The 16,398-nt window shown below is 44.5% G+C and overlaps 1 protein-coding gene across 2 annotated transcripts in view; it reads right to left on the bottom strand.

Moving 5' to 3' along the window:
• fam184aa (family with sequence similarity 184 member Aa) overlaps nt 1-16,398 on the bottom strand; it is a 36,320-nt gene that overhangs the window by 7,711 nt on the left and 12,211 nt on the right. For both annotated transcript variants that reach the window (XM_070957836.1, XM_070957837.1), the window contains exons 6-14: nt 16,102-16,275; nt 15,848-16,009; nt 15,274-15,409; nt 14,070-14,251; nt 13,806-13,991; nt 9,322-9,444; nt 9,070-9,231; nt 4,637-4,758; nt 4,159-4,309 (exon numbers count right to left, since the gene is read on the bottom strand). In XM_070957836.1, the coding sequence (XP_070813937.1) occupies nt 4,159-4,309; nt 4,637-4,758; nt 9,070-9,231; nt 9,322-9,444; nt 13,806-13,991; nt 14,070-14,251; nt 15,274-15,409; nt 15,848-16,009; nt 16,102-16,275 (1,398 nt within the window). The remainder of the gene's footprint in view (nt 1-4,158; nt 4,310-4,636; nt 4,759-9,069; nt 9,232-9,321; nt 9,445-13,805; nt 13,992-14,069; nt 14,252-15,273; nt 15,410-15,847; nt 16,010-16,101; nt 16,276-16,398) is intronic.

The raw sequence follows: 16,398 nt of genomic DNA, 5'->3' as shown, positions 1-16,398 counted from the left end.
CATGGATATAAGCCAAACACTGCGTGCTGTACTTGGAGATTTCGGCGCCGAGCTGACAGATTGTCAGACGACGAGCGTCGGCGCGCGGAGGAAAATAACATAAAGCCAGCGAGTGTAAGTCTCATCACAGCACACAAAACAGTTTTGTTTTGAGGAGATATTGGAACTATTAAGGGCCTAAGTGAACTCTCTCAGCCTGACAGCTCAGGTCCTCCACACGCCACTCTTCCTCAAGCCCCGACAGCTAAATCCCGGGCAGGATTTAGCACTGTAGGAGTACTACATTAGTGACTGCAAGGTAAGATGGATTTAAAATGAGTGGATGAGGAGCAGGGCCGGGATGAGGTTTGTGGGGTTCTTCACTGGATGTGGATTTAAAACGACCCGGACAGCGTATCCTCCCTTCCTGTGTCCACTATCTGTCTGCTGTGGCGAATTGTTCTCACATTTCCAGAAAAATAACTGCACGTAAAAGACAAACGAGAACGTGGAATTACGCGTACCGCATGCGTCGAACCCTTGATGTCTTAATTAAACACACTCTCGTGCGCGCAGACTGACACACAAACAGCAGCCTGGGGCTACAGGTCCTTGTTAATGAGACATTCAGTAAATAATTTCTCTTCCATTTAAACGCCTCATGTGGTTGCCATGCTGTCATCAGATGGGCGAGGCTGGTGTTTGGTTTGACCTATTGACAGACATGAGTGTCGGGATCATTTGATTTGAGGCTTTTTTATCTCAAAAATCTAAAAAACTATTAACGTGCAACTAACTGAACCTAGTCATGTCATACTCACCGCTGCTGCTCTGCGTTTCTTATTTTAATGTTGTTTTCACTCAACATTCAATGTAACACGCATCTGTATTGCTGTTTTTTGATCTGTGTAAAGCTCCTGTCAATAAAACTCAACGCTTCCTGCAAATGTTTCACATAAAGTCAACCAGGAAAGCCAGGGATCATCCCCTTTAGCTGCTGGAAGCCTTTTAATGTGAAAGATCCATGCAGGAAGTGTTGAGCAGCCCAACAAGGAACTGATGATGATGACGATGTGGTAATAAAAAATAAAGGTCTGCTTCTCTTAATGTTTTCTATTACTAAGCTTCTACTATTTATTTTAATATAACTGATAACTCGTCCATCATTCGAGAGACTTCCTGTTGCCACTCTGACTGCTGTTAGTTTCAATCACAGATCGTGTGTGAACAGTCGGAGCAGCTTGACACTTAAAATGTGAAGTGATGTGCTATGTCTGAAGGGAATGTGACTCTCTCTGGTGCTGGTGTTTCAGTCGAGCTGCAAGTAGGTCAATACAGTGCAGATCACGATTGTTGTACCTGCGTCCATTTGTCTTCACATCGGCTTAAACAGGCTGCATGGCTGCTGTCTTTTCTTGATTAATCATCATCTGTTCTAGATGTGTTCCCTTGTTTGAAAATGCTGCATATATGCATGCATGCATGCACATAGATGAATATTTGTATTGTGTGCATGAATGCGTACCAGTATTGAGCTACAGACTGGCCTTTTATTTGCTTTATTTGTCTGAACAGCAGTCCAACAACTAGAGATAATGAACGTGTTATATCTCATTTGTTTAAGCCGTAAAAATGACCATTTGTGGTGTTCTGGGGGGTGGATTTGTGTTTATTTCTTGGCCAAGCACAGCCATTTCCCATATTGAATGGGCAGATAAGAAAGTGGTCATGAGCTTTTCATTTCACTTTTGGCTAAAAAGTGGATATGAATCACTTTAAGTTCAGTGGGACTCCAAAAAAAACAGAAATTAGGTCCACTGATGTTGTATCTTATGCACTGCTGTACATTCAAACACATGCACGGGTCTGAACACTGACACATAAGTCCACATGCAAAATATAGCAAGACACCCTTAAAATGATCTGTGTGCTATAAAACCACGTATACACACAAAATAACTCATTCATGTTGCTCTCTGTAGCGCACACTCATACAGGCAATTCAGTGTCTTCATGCAGCTAAAATAAAAAAAAAGACAGAAAAAAGCACAATTCAGCAAAGCACACACACACACACACACACACACACACACACACACACACACACACACACACACACACACACACACACACACACACACACACACACACACACACACACACACAGTGTAAGCTCCTTAGGTATTTGGTCTGTGACATTGTTTGATGTTTATTTTCAGCCAATCTGCATGATCAGTTTAAAATGCAGCGTTCTGCGCTGTGACTCACATTCGCACAGATACTAAAACTAATGTCACAAACGCAACGTCAGGCTCACTAAAGAAGCCTTCATGAGAAGATTTTTTAATTAAGAGAGCGGCTCCTTCTCCCTCTCTGGTTGGTTATTCGATTAATGCATCGATAGAAAAATCAGAGGCTGCTGTTTATCATTTACTTATCACTGAAGGCACCTCTTAATCAGAAACATCAACTATAATTTTCCCGCTGAAAACCACACATTTGCCATCGTAGGAGCAGAGCAAGCTAGCTTAGCACCATGTTAAAAACACAATAAACAGGCTTCAATCATTGGTTCAACGTGTCAAAACCAAGAATTCATCTTGGTTGGGGCGTTTGAAAACTTGGGAAAGCTGGCATTGGTGGTTCCTGGCTCCAGCTTGTCAAAAAATGTTTATCTGAGTCCACCGGCGTCTTGGCAAAATCAGGACGAGCCTCTCCGAGGTTTCAGCTGTGACTCAGCTGAGCCCCGAATTACCCAGAGGCAGTATGCTCAGCACGGATGGCTACATGAGTATAAGTAGACAAGCGTCTGAGCTTTGGGCCCGGCTTCAAATGCTTCTCTCTGTTGCTGCAGAGCTTTAATTCTGACCTGAGCAGCTCCAGCAGTCCTGCTAATTTCACTTTCACTTCCATTAGAGAGTGGAATAGGAGCGACCGTGCGAGGAGAAGAGAAACTGTTCATTTCAAACGCACTCTTCATATCTTCCTCAGTGTGTGTATGCACGGTATGAAGTGTCCAAGCGTGTGAATGTACAGCATAATCAGGTGAAGCGGTTGTTTATGGCCTCGACGTTAATCACATTCACAGATACAGTTCGAGGCAGTAGAGCCTGTGTGTGTGTGTGTGTGTGTGTGTGTGTGTGTGTGTGTGTGTGTGTGTGTGTGTGTGTGTGTGCGTGCGTGTGCGTGTGTGTGTGTGTGTGTGTGTGTGTGTGTGAGATGGAGTCGTATCTCTCCTCTGATGGAGACTATTTTCGCTCTTGGCTGTCTCCGGGCCTTAACATCGAGCGGAGGTGTCAATCAAAGCGATTCCCAAAGTGGGGGTGGTGGGTGGTGCGGGAGGTCATGGTTTCGGGAGCCCCTGGGCCTGCTTCTATCAAAGCCAGGGATGCAGGGATGAAAATGGCTTTAAATGGAGCGTTTTTGTGCTTGAAAATCTGTTTCAAAGGCTCTCCCTCAAGAAAAGAAGTAACACTAAATAATTACACCTGTGGTCACGACAATAATAAAACCATTTAGACTCTGTGCTCCCTTTAGCGTCAGCACTGTGAAGATGGCTTACTGTCACTCACTGTGGTGAGTTCACGGGTCAAGTTCACCAAAATTAAACTCCACTTTGCTCGCTCACAAGCAAATCCGCTCATTGGGGATATTCTTTTAAAGGCTGACACTTTGACGAGCCAATCAGAGCGGCAGTGGTGATGAGGAGCAGTCAATTTATCCATCCATCCATTGTCCATACCCGACTATCCCTTTCGGGGTTGCGGGGGTGCTGGAGTCTATCCCAGCTGTCATTGGGCGAGAGGCGGGGTACACCCTGAACCGGTCGCCAGGTCGCAGGACAACACATAGAGACAGACAACTATTCACGCTCACACTCACACCTAAGGACAATTTTAGAGTCACCAGTTAACCTACTGAGCATGTTTTTGGTCTGTGCCGCGCGCAGTCATTTTAATGTTTGTGATATCGATCGAACGGCTGCGCCACAAACAGGGAAAACTGAGGGCTCGATAAAAGGGACGAGAAAGATTCAGAAAGGTTGATTTTTGCTGAAATACTACATCTAAGATGTGGGTGACAATTCAGAAAACTGCTACGAATGACAGTCTCTTATATCGTCTAATATTTTTGACCTCATCGCCTCCTGCTGACTCTGCATTTGTCCATGTGTTTTACCTGTTCCAGCAGGTCTTCCACCTTCCTCTGCCAGCCCTCTCTCGCCGCCATCATCTCCAGTTCTTTCTGCTGGGAGATCTGCGTCAGGGCCGCCTGTTTGTCCACCTCATACTCCTCCGTCAACTCCTCCTTCAACAAACGCACCTCTTCCCTGCAGAGAGACAGCAGGGTTTGAAAAAAATGACTTCATTTGTGTCTGTGTGCCGATTCTGCTTCCTTCTGTAAATATTGTATGCCTCCATAAATATTGATAACAGATTGTGTTCATTTCCTATTCATTCTTATTAATATCCATGAGTGCTTTGTTACACTGATAGCGAGTGTGATTGTGAAGCAGAGGGAGCGAGAGATGACAGAGATGAATGAGGAAACAAACAGTGAGAGCAAAACAAGGAAAAGTCAGATTGACAGGCTGACAGAGAGGAGAAGACGTGTGACGAGAGAGCTTCCTTTCTTTTTTTTTTGGTTTTCTCTTTACCGCAGCGCATCTCTCCATTTCTGGTCCAGGTCATCTGCCATCTTGTCCATCTTCTGCTTCTCCTCTGTTCTGATGGACATCACTCTGGCCTCATGCTGCTGTCTCTGGGTCTCAATCTCCTCCTGCAAACACAAAGAGGTGCACATGTTTCAGCCGTAATAAGCCAGCCTGCCCCCCCCCCCCCCCCCCCACAGATCTGATGTCGGATTGGGGGGGGCATCTGACAACATTTGTACCTTTCTCAGAGTAATTGGCCATGTGTGTCACGCTGAGACGTCTCTTTCGCTCTTTTTTTGTCATTCTTCACACAACTGTTTCTGTCACCTCTCACGCAGGCAATCAAGAGCATCGCTATGATTGTCTTCAAGGTGAGCCTGTCTGACGACGCGCGCTGCCGTCCCCATATTTAGATCGTCTCATCTCCACGACGACCAGCTGTCTTCCTGAGCCATGACAACAGACGTCACTCATTGGGCCGAAACGCCCATTTTTCCACGCATTTTTAAGGCAAGTTAAAAGATATTAGCTTCTATCTTGTGTCAAGATAGGAAACCGTGCCCGCAGTTACTTTTTCTAAGGCTCTCAGAAGATTTTACTCTTATGTTATCTCAACACCACACACTGTTTTTTTCCTAATCAGCACTTAAATGCGTCACTACTCACACACTCAGGATAATGACTGTCCCTGCTTCATGCTTTTTTCAAGCAGCAGAGAAGTTGGAATAAAGGACTCAAAGACGACCATATGTGGCTAAACTGTCCCTCTAATCAAGTGTTGAACAGCGTTCGTCACGTTGGTGAACGAGCTCTGCATCCCGAACGGGAACAATGCTGCTGAAAGTAAGCAAATCTCCTGGAACTGCTATCTCTGACCAGATGCAGCTCTTCAATAGCTGAACATGGGATGACTCATAATGCCCACCTCCACATCTATTTATAATTCCATGGCTTCAGGACTTTTTGCACTGTGCTGGTTCCGAGGCAGAAACTATCTTCACCAGGTCAGCTGTTTCCGGCTGGTGAAGAGGCTCCCTGTTCATCTGCCGCCGGCTTCATTAAAACGCCTAAAAGCTCTTCTCTTCAGCTTCAACTTCCTCTGGTGCTACGAATCCTGAATCTGCAGCCATTGTTTTATCTTAAGGGATGTTGCACAGACCATCCAGAGGTTTGGGTCTGTGCTTGAGGAAGCCATGTTTGGTCCACGCTGGGCAGGATCTCTCAGATGAGGTGACTAATGGTCTCATCAGCATTGGAGACAACAAAGACACAGTCAGTGGAGATGAGTCACATTTCACTGTAACCGAGCCCTGCATTATGATCATCATCACTTGGATGACTTCATCGAACCGTGACATGTATCATGATCGAGTCATGTAAACAACAAATGATGTTTCCGAGTGCAGGGCACGGTATCATGACTTAAGCATAGCTTAATATCTCAGCGCAACATATCCTGTACATCACTTATTGTGGTTACTTACACCCGTTTTACTCATTTTAACAAGCAAACACACATTTGTGCTGGATTCTCCTGAAAGTATCTCTTGATATTTACAATGTCACGCTATCAACTGAGGAAAGTTGAGCTGAACTTTTGGGCTTCCTTCAAGTGTCCTTTATACTGTAAGAGTGATAAGCTTCTCAGGGGTTCACGCCCTGCTCAACAATGGCCGGTCTGCATTCCCTGTGAAGCACGGCTCGGCTGGCTCTCTGCTTGTGTCTCTCCTGCAATGAGCTCAGTGTGAATACAAGATACAATCCTGTGCGAGGCATCCCTTTTTTTAACAGCCTAAATCCTCTCTTTTTATAGAAGCCGGGCTCTGGTGGGAAAGCAAAGAGCGCCACTCTGCAATTTCATCTAATTATCGCTCCTCTTTCAGCCTCTCTGTCCCCTTTCTTTTATCACCCCCTTTCTCTCTTTTATTAGGCTTTTTTATAATTCGCCGATTTTATGTGCAACTGTCCACCAGCTGCGACTCTTTCACTCACTCCTGTCTGAACACATTTTTCTTCATTTATCTTTGTGCAACTGTGTTAAGTTTGATTCAACTGATTGATTCTATTTAGATTTCAACCTTTTGTTGAGCCCTTAATCATTTTGATGGTTCAATTTTACCAGCGACTGCCAACATTATTCTGATTATTATTAATCACAGTGATATTTCCCTTTCTCTCACACACACACACACACACACACACACACACACACACACACACACACACACACACACACACACACACACACTGCCTCTCTCTCACACCAGCAGGACACTTTTCAAACACAAGACCACTCAACTCATAATAGCTTCATCATCATTATCTCACAGCTGGCCTTCAGTTAAATCTCATTTCCTGCTTTCAGAATGTCCTTCCCCTCTCCCATCTCTCTCTCTTTCCTTCCTTCCTTTATTTTTATCAGCCTCACTCCTTTTCAGAGGAACCGGTTCCGCTTTGATTTTGCAAAACCATCAGCGACTCAGCAGCTGAGGCTCGTTTGATCGGCTGACCAGCTGACACCGGACCGTGTGATGAAGCCAATTACTGACTGGCTAAAGACAAGAGAGCTGATTGGTTGCAAAGCCCATGAAAATGGCGATGTGTAAATCAGGTAGCACAGCGTTTCTTACGTCTGGTCCTCGGGCCCCACTGCCCTGCAAGTTTTAGATGTTTCCTGCTTCAACACACCTGATTCAAATGAGTGGCTCGTTATCAGGCCACTGCCGAGCTTGATGACGAGCCGATCATTTGACTCAGGTGTGGTGGAGGAAGGAAACATCTAAAACATGCAAACACTGAGGTAGCAGTTACCAAATCTCTTTGAGAAGCTTAAGATTCATGACAAATGCACTGAACTCTAGTTCTCACTCCATCAGTTGTAGTTGTCACGCATAAATAATGGCTGTAAAATGAGAGGGAACTCCTACAAACTGTCACTTTGTTTCACTCATTTCACTTCACTTGAATCTTCCCTGATGAAGTTCAACTGACTGAAGCGTCTAAATGAAATGAAAGTGAGCATGCGGTGACGACTGTGTGCAGAATCACAGACCGGCTGGGAAAAAGGCAGCCTCTGTGACTCGACTGAAAAGTCTTCGCGAGCACAGCTGTCAGTCGCTCAGTTAGAGCCTGGCTGACTCATTTCAGGCTCAGCTCCACAAATGGCCTGTTGTCAGTGCCCTTGCATGTGCTGCAAGTGACTCGGCAGGTTCCTGGTTTGTCAGAATCTGATTATATTCAGGGCCAGTTCTTGACTTTCTATACAATAAAATACAGACGATCATGCAGACACACAAAAACACAAGCACAAGCAAACTATGGCTTTACTTTTCTGACGACTCTTGATCCAAAATCTGAGAAAACGCTCCTGTAACACTGCTCTTTGGTTTGCCGTGATATTCTATGAATGATTCTTCTTCTTCGGTGGATTGCTGTGGGGATATGTCATACCATCCCTCCACTCTGTTAATAAAGGTTGTACGAAATATAACTCTCTTGGCACCGTCTTTAATGGCAGTTCCATTTGTCAAAGACAAGCAGGAATCTGCTTAGTGTCACTTATATCGTGTCATATCGTCTCTGCACTGTCGTTTGACACCAGCACATATGAGCCAGAGTACAATCTCCTGCTGGTTTTTGTCCACTGGCTCTTGCTGTATCTATTTACAATAACAATTTTATTGGCCCGTCATTTTTTTTCCACAAAAATGAGATATTTTCTATCATGAAAACAGAAGCACACCATCCCACGAGTCTTGTATATTATTTGGCGTACTGTTTTTGTGTCCAGTAATGTGAATGTGAATAATGTAACTGAAACTGGTCAAGTATTTAACGAGGGGGCTGCAGCTGGCAGCCATGAAACAGGCTGCAATGTAATCCCTCCGCTAACTGCTTTTGTTGATGTCACTGCTCCAGCGATCACCATAAACTCTGGATTGGTTGAAATAAACCCTTAACGTCAGGAGAAGAGCGAAGGGGGGCGGACATCAGAGAAGCAGTGAGGGCGAATAAAGAGTGAATATAAAATCACTGATCACTCAGACTTAAAAAGCATAGACCTCAAAAAGTTCCCACTCACTTGGTGTGAGATTTCAGATGGATTCTTTGTGAGATTAGAGGGAAAGTTTTGGTCGGGTGTTCCAGTTTCCCGACATTAAACCCTTGTCAATGATTTCTGAATCATTTCCTTGTAACTTCCGAGGCACTTCCTGTCTCTGCTGCGGTAAAGTAGAGACAGTGTTCACTTCATACACCTGGACAGTCTTTCTGCTGAACGTTCAGCCTTTAATGACAATAAAGTTTACAATAATAATCAAATCATGATAATGAATATTTCCTTTGATTAAAGATTGTGCATATTACCGATAATCGGCACAAACCAAGTAAGAAATGATGAGAATAAATCTCCCAAACCCTCTTGGTTTTATCCTCACCTGCAGGTCAGTTAGCAGGTTGCTGGTCTCTCGGACCCGGGATCTGGTTGCGTCTAGTTCTATCTTGAGTTTCTCCTGAGTTTCCCTCAGACAGGCGATCTGAGTCTGAGCTGAACCCATGTTCTGCTCCCCCTCCCTCACCAGCTCCTGGAGGTGGGACACCTGAAGACATCAGTAGAGGGTTACCACATCACCATCAGACCACTGGTCGCGGTCCAGGACTCTGAGAGGAGTTGACGTAACGCTTTGTACCTCCTGATTGGCCATGTTGAGCTTGGCCGAGAGCTCCTCTTTCAAGTTGTCAAGTTGCTGCTGAAGGCGGTCTCTCTGCTCCTCCAATGACAGCCGCTTAATCTCAAACTCCTGACTCATTTTCTGGAGCGAGGGAAGAGGAAATAAGCAAAGAGAGAGGATGAAAAGATGTGCGAGAAGAAGCGGGAGGACAATGAGAAAAGATCAGAAACTGAAGAAGCTCGTTAGCGTTGGGACCAACCATGAAACCAGAAGAGAAACCTTCAAATACCACTACTGATAAAAATAGACACAATTTTAATGCCTTGAATCATCAGCGCATGTGTTTTGTTTCTGCAGTATTCCCACTGAAGTACCATAAAAGTATAATCTCTAAAAAGGATGGCGTTAAGAAGGCACTGTAAATCCCATTTGTGCGAATGTGGAGACGCGGCAGTTTGTGAGTGCGAAGCAAGGCTACTGAACCAAGGAGGGACACGTGAGCTGTCATTTAAACTTAAAAGGCCATCTCATCAAACCAACCAGTTTCTATAATCCTTCAAACCACAGCACCAAATCCTTTCCCAGCCACTCTGAATTTCTCTTATGAAATTCTCTCTTTTCCCTCTATTTCTTGGCTTCCCTTAGCGATAGTGGACTTGTTTTATGAAATACAAGCATCATTGTGCTTTGTTTGTATTGTCGTGCTTGGTATATCTAACATCTGCTGAAATAATATGTATTTCCATCTTGGGTTGTTTGATTGTATGAAAAAGTTGTAACAATGAGAATCTTCTTTCTTTAACTCAGTTACATCAGATGCACGTGCATCATGCTGCTTCCACTCTGTTCCTCCATAAAAGCATGCTGTCATGGCCCCTCCCCTGTGTTTCTGCTCTTTAACCTTCCCTTTGTTTCTTGCTGGTTTCTTATGTGTGTTTGTCTGGGCACGGCCGCAGCCAATCACCTGACTCCTCCCGGCAATTAAGCAGCACACCTGCAACTCATCCACTCATCCAGCAGCTCTACACTCCAGTCTTTGCCAGATCATTCAGCAGGCCAGTGTGCTCTGACCAAGCTCTTTCATTTGTCAGTATTTTCCTTGCTGTCTCCTGAAATCAGCCTAATTTAGTGCAAGTTCATATCCTTCTGTGATCCCGACCTTCATCACCCAGCGTCCTGCCGGTCTGTCATCCGGCCGACAACACAACTCTCTCCGTCTGTCCCTTCACCACAAACTGTGGATCAGCTCTCCAAATACTCCTCTTGTCATCTTTTCAACACAATTACAATGAATTGCTGCAACCTCTCTCTGTCCTGCTTTATTCCACACACCACAATTAGTCAACAGACAGTAAATCTGGAACTGTTCTGATGATCAGTTATTTCAAGTCTATTTTCAAGTCAAGCATTTGATGACTCAAGCTTCTCAAAAGTCAGAACTTGCAACTTTTCCTAGTTTATATTAGACTTAATTGAATCTTCGGGTTGCTATCCTCAGGTTCTGAGAACTAGGACATTTTTATTATCTGATGTTTCATAAACTAAACCACGAGTCGAGTAAATAATCAGATTAAGCAGAAAGTAATCCTTAATTGTCAGCCTCGTCTTGACCTGCAGCTGCGTCCAATGAGACAATCCAAACTGTTGTCTGCGTCCTCCTGACTGAACTGAAACTGCACATTTCAAGCTCCTCAAGCAACAGACAGCAGCTAACAACAGTTGTACTATGTCGCAGTTCACGGCAACAAACCCGCTACATGGATAAATGAATTAATCTACACCCACAGCAGGGCACTCGGCTGAGGGGAGATTACAGATATGACGGCAGAACCTCGATTCTACCGCCATCTCATCTGGCCTGAAGTCGACTGTGGTGAATTCTAAATGAATAAAGCACAAGCAGTCTGTAGAATTAGTCATTTTATTGCCCTGGTTTAGAAACCTGTTGATATATTTGGACAGCCGCAGAAGTTTAATGTCAATGAAATGCTAAAAATGACCAGTTGTGTCTTATCTTTACATCTCCACCCTCACTCCATCTACCTCTCTAATTTCCAAATGAAAACAGACATTAAAGATGATGAGGCACAGCTCCACTAAGGCTTACGTAATATTTCCTTTTTCATCCTCTCTCTCTGTCCATCCCTTCTCTGCATTGCTCTCTCTTTCAGGGAATCTATCAACACATACCCACATGCTCACACACCGCTCTCACTCGGCTCGGAGGCAGGATTTAATGTCAATGAAAATCAACCAATTAGCAGTCAGCTTCAAACGGCAATGGAACTATGCGCTCAAGAGGGGAGGAAAGAGAGAAATGTTATGAAAGAGGAGAAATATGGGAAGAGACAGAGAGAGGGGGATTGAGTTCAAAATTATTTAAAAGTCAGAAAGTGTGTAATTATTTCTGAGGCAGAAAATATGTCTTCATTTTAAACGAAAAGCTAACGTTAAAGGAATAATCTGGACCTTTTGAGACAAAGCGCTGCCTTCCTGCCTCAACGCTACATCACTTTGGACGTCAACAAGCTCCTGTATGTGTGGGAATCTTAATGTTCAGTGAATGCAGGTGGAGCCAAGCGAGCGTGAATAAATATGGTGTAATGTGCCGTAAGGGCTGTACGAGTTCGTCCCATAGCATGGTATCAAAAAGAAAAAAACAACAGAATGCATGCAGCCTAATTAAAATGTTTTTTTCTAACGTCCCTTGAATTCCCTGGATGCTTCCTATAGAAGAAAACAAGTAATGCAGTAGTTGGATTAAGGCTATGCTTTGTTGCTCAAATTATGTGCTTCACTTTTACGAGAGAGGGAGATCTGAGGGTATGAGCAATAAGCAATGAGTTTGGCAAAAGTGATGGTGTCTAATGCAGCTTTGGCCGGAGCTGCTGGAGTGTGAACATCCCCAAGTCAAACAAAGAGCAGGGCTGAGCTGCTGTCACTCCTCTAACTCTGATATAGCTGCATCCTGGCTAACAGATATCCATAAACAGGACATGTGCCGGTCCTGAAAAGGTATTTTTCTTGTGTAAGAAAGCTGATAACATGCCCATTGCCTTTGGATGTAACGCTTGGCTACTGCTGCAGGTAGTAAGGCACTTAGCCAGACATGCTAACATTATGTTTGAGCTAATAAAGACAAAGTTTAATCCATTCCTCACGTTTGCGCTCGTGTTTTAGGTTTTTGAAAGAGCACGTGTCCAAACTCTTGACTCTGATCAGGCTGCAGGTGCTTAGAGTTACTAAACTACGATTGGACAGTTGCTGTTCAGAAGGGTTCAGTGAACGGTCACGTGCATTTACCTGCTGTAATGAAAGCAAATCCCACCAACCTCGCTCATGTGGTCTTTAATGAAAAATGACTGCAATTGCAGCCGTACTTATAATGGGATTAAAATCACTGACCAGTGCAGGTGATGTGTAAATCCCCCCAACTGCCCTGCAGAAATAATCGTCTTAAATAACTCATCCTGTTGTATAATGTCTCCGGCAGCTCCGGTGAAGCTTTGTCAGGTCCGTCAAAACAACCCTGACGATGTCACAGTGATGTCATCAGGGTTATCTTAGCTTGGGCTTGGACACTCATCCACTTTCCCTGTTTACAAGCATTTGTTGAGGGTAATTGAATGCTGCTTGGTAAATGAATTTGTCCTGTGCTATTTTATTGGGCGTCGTTGCTCCTTCGCCAGCGGGGACATTTGTATTCCCTTCATGCCGCTCCTTTGAACTCGGAGACAGAGAGGAGAAGAAAAAAGCAAAACCAGAGGAAGAAATGAAAAAAAAAGCAGATGACAGAACGAAAGGCGCAGGGAGAGAGCGATGTTGTTCTCACGTCTTAATGTTGACCTAATTAAATGCGCAGTCGGTTGATGGAGCTGCTCATTTCTTAGAGATACATGTTTCTTCAATGACTGAGACCATTTTGCTCTGAGGGGGAAATTTAATTGCTGATGTTGCTGCACTGAAGAGATACAAAATCCTGAGAGCAACACGCAAGAGTTGGAGCTGTGTATGTAATTAATGTTTTTATATGAAAATTGGTCACTTCAGTTATAACCTCTTCCAATATAAAGTTAATAATAATCTATATTATGTATAATAATAATAATAGGAAGATTACCCGGAACAGATTTCTGTGGTCCATGTTAAATTGTGTCCACATATCTTAAAATAGTCTGACCGCAAGAGAGCAATCCCAGCTGAGCTTGTGATTTTTCTGACGTTGACAGAGGGTTTGATTCACTCAGACAGCAGTATGTAAATGTAGCATTTGGCCATGTGATAACACCAGCAGACACAGCCGTCACAGCCTTTCGGTCCTTAAGAATGCATTGTTTCTGTCACTTCTACAGCATTTATCCAAATCAATGTGTGGATCTCATGGATGTAACACCATCTCAAATGACTTGATTTTCTATTGCCTGTGTGTATTTATATTTGTCAGACAACATGAAAACATGAGCACATTAAAGTCAATCACTCCATACGAACATTGGACTTACCGCCATGAGGAGTTTCTTCTCCTCCTCCTTCTCCTGTTGAGCCTCTTCACTCATGGCCTGGTGTTTCTCCTCCATTTCCTCCAGCGCTCTGACCTGGGCCTCCCTGAAGCGCAGCAGCTCCTCCTCATAGTGCGCTCTCAGCCTGGAGAGCTCCTTCTCATAACCCTGGTGCTCCTCACGCAGAGACTGGGGACAGACAGAGACTGATTCATGAGCTGTTTTACCCCCCAGACTGGACTAGGATGAATGAAGGGCCCATCGTACCTGTTCGAGCTTGAGCACTTGCTGCTTGTGCTGTTCGTTGGCGGCTTGGCTCTGGTTGAGCAGAGCCTCCCTCTCCTCCTCCAACCTGCCGATCTTCTCCTTCAGCCGGCTCTGCTCCTGGTCCAGGTTCCTGATGGTTGCCTCGTGGGCCATCTGAGTGGCCTGCAAGGAGCCAATCTGACCTGGGAACAGCCAAATCAAAATCACTGACTCAAAGGAGCAGTTCTCACTCGTTCAATGCAAATCTCCACCACAGGCAACCTCTAAAACTGATTTGAGCATTTGGCATTATTATTGCTTTACTGCTGAGACAGTTTCATCAAAATGTACTGCAGCCAGGGTTGTTGAACAGGAGGCGAGCTCTCCCCAAAGGTGTCAGCTCTTCAAAGTTTCCCCTGAGAAAGACGCGCTGCTCATAACACTGGTGGAGAACGGGGAAATGGGATGGAGAAAAAGTGCGGTGCATTTTTCACTGAAATGAAACGGGCAGAAAAGGAGCAAATGTTCCCAAAAAGAGAAAGAAGTCATAAGAGGGTTTACATGACAAATGTTCCTCTTTTGAATGGATTATAAAATGTTTAATCCAGAGCTCTCAAATGGAACCAAAATTCTTCCCAAACAAGACAGTTTACAAAAGGTTTTTTTTTAGATGGGGCTGTTATTCTGATTATTATTCTGGCAAAAAAAAAAAAAAGGCTCCACGCAGACGCAGTTAAGCAGAAGGTATCTCAGATCTTCCTCTATAGGCTGAAAGGATAACACAGGGCTGATATTTTCATTTATTCTGAGGTTCATTTCACCTGTCACTTCACCAGTGCTGACTGGGAGTTTCCATTATCTGGTAATTACCTCTTGTACCAGGAAAAAGCTGGAGAGTTTGACTGAAATCTGGTGGTTTTGGTGAGGCCGATATAGCGGCTTTTCTGGTTAAACAAAAAGGATCTTACTCTTCAACAAAAAGGTCTGTCTCTGCAGGGATCCTTTCCATACTGTTGTCACACTAAGAGTAACAATCTTAGTAGCAAAAAAAGCACTTCTGGTGGTCATAAACTGGAGGGATTACGCTGCAGCTGAAATGCTGTCATGACCAACAGTCATAATGGACAAAAACATGAGAATAAGACCAAGGCTGACAAACAGAGGAACGGAAAATCGTGCACAGCGCTGTAAACTCCAGCAGTGAACGGCGAGAAATCCATCTTACTGGCTTTATGAAGGATTTCAGTTGCCTGCTGTTGAACTCGTTCCCTGCTGCCCTCCAGTTCATACTCAGTGTCCTTCAGCTGCATCACCCAGATCTCCCCGTCCTGGATGGCTTCCTCCAGCTGCTTGTGCAGGTTCTGCGGGGCACACACAGAAACACACACTCGCAATTACACCACAACAATCAAACATTTGGTATTTTAAAACCCAGCCATAGCTCTCCCATCACAGCCTCCGGTCACATGAACCGATCCAGCTATTCAGACTCTATAGATTCGCCTGCAGGACCATAAGCGCACACCCCATTAGATTTCCCACCGCTGGAAGACTCTTGAAAACGTTTCCACCCTGAGGCTTTTACTTTTGCCTTTGTTTTCTGCAACTGTTTTCCATCTAATTTAGGCCACTTTCCTTCCCAACTGAACCAAAAGAAGACTCTCATACTATTCGAGCATTGCTGGGGATACTGTCTTTGAGTGTGAGTATTTGTCCTCGGTTTGCCCAAAAAGAATCATGTTCATCCACCCATTGATCTGTTTGTCTACGCACACACACACACACATACACACACACACCTTGACAGTTCCCTCGGCGTTGGCCAGCGATGTCTGCAGCCTGTTGGTCTTGTCTCGGTTTTCTCTGGCCTCCTCCTGTGCTTTCTGAAGCTCGCTCCTCAGCTTGGACAGCGAGCGCTGCAGCGCTGCTTCCTGAGCCTGGAACTCCTTGCGAAGCTCAACCTTCACATGAGAGGAGAATTACACTATTAAATTCTAAATAATGAGCCCAAACGTGTTTTTCAGTGACAATGTGTCAGCTGTTGCTGTTTTACCTCGGTCCTTTTCCAGGCCAGCAGGTTCTCCGTGGTGAGCTGGTGCGTTCTCCTCATGGCCTCCAGCTCCCTCTCATAATACTCCTGAGCCTTGGCCAGCTTGGCCTCGTACTCCTCCATCAGACGGACCTTATCCTTTGTAAGCTCCTCCACCCTCTCCATCAAGGCCTCCACCTACACAGAGATGGATAAACGAAGACAAATTCTTTGACTTTTGCCTCAGATTTGAATATTAGTCACGGCTAATCTTTGGAATGAAACCGCCAACTGCAAACATATTTTTCTTATTTTACCATC

The sequence above is a fragment of the Chaetodon trifascialis genome, chromosome 24 (genome assembly GCF_039877785.1).
Source record: "Chaetodon trifascialis isolate fChaTrf1 chromosome 24, fChaTrf1.hap1, whole genome shotgun sequence".
NCBI lineage: Eukaryota > Metazoa > Chordata > Actinopteri > Chaetodontiformes > Chaetodontidae > Chaetodon > Chaetodon trifascialis.
The sequence above is the reverse complement of the archived record's forward strand: the minus strand, read 5'-3'. Positions and strand labels throughout refer to the sequence as shown.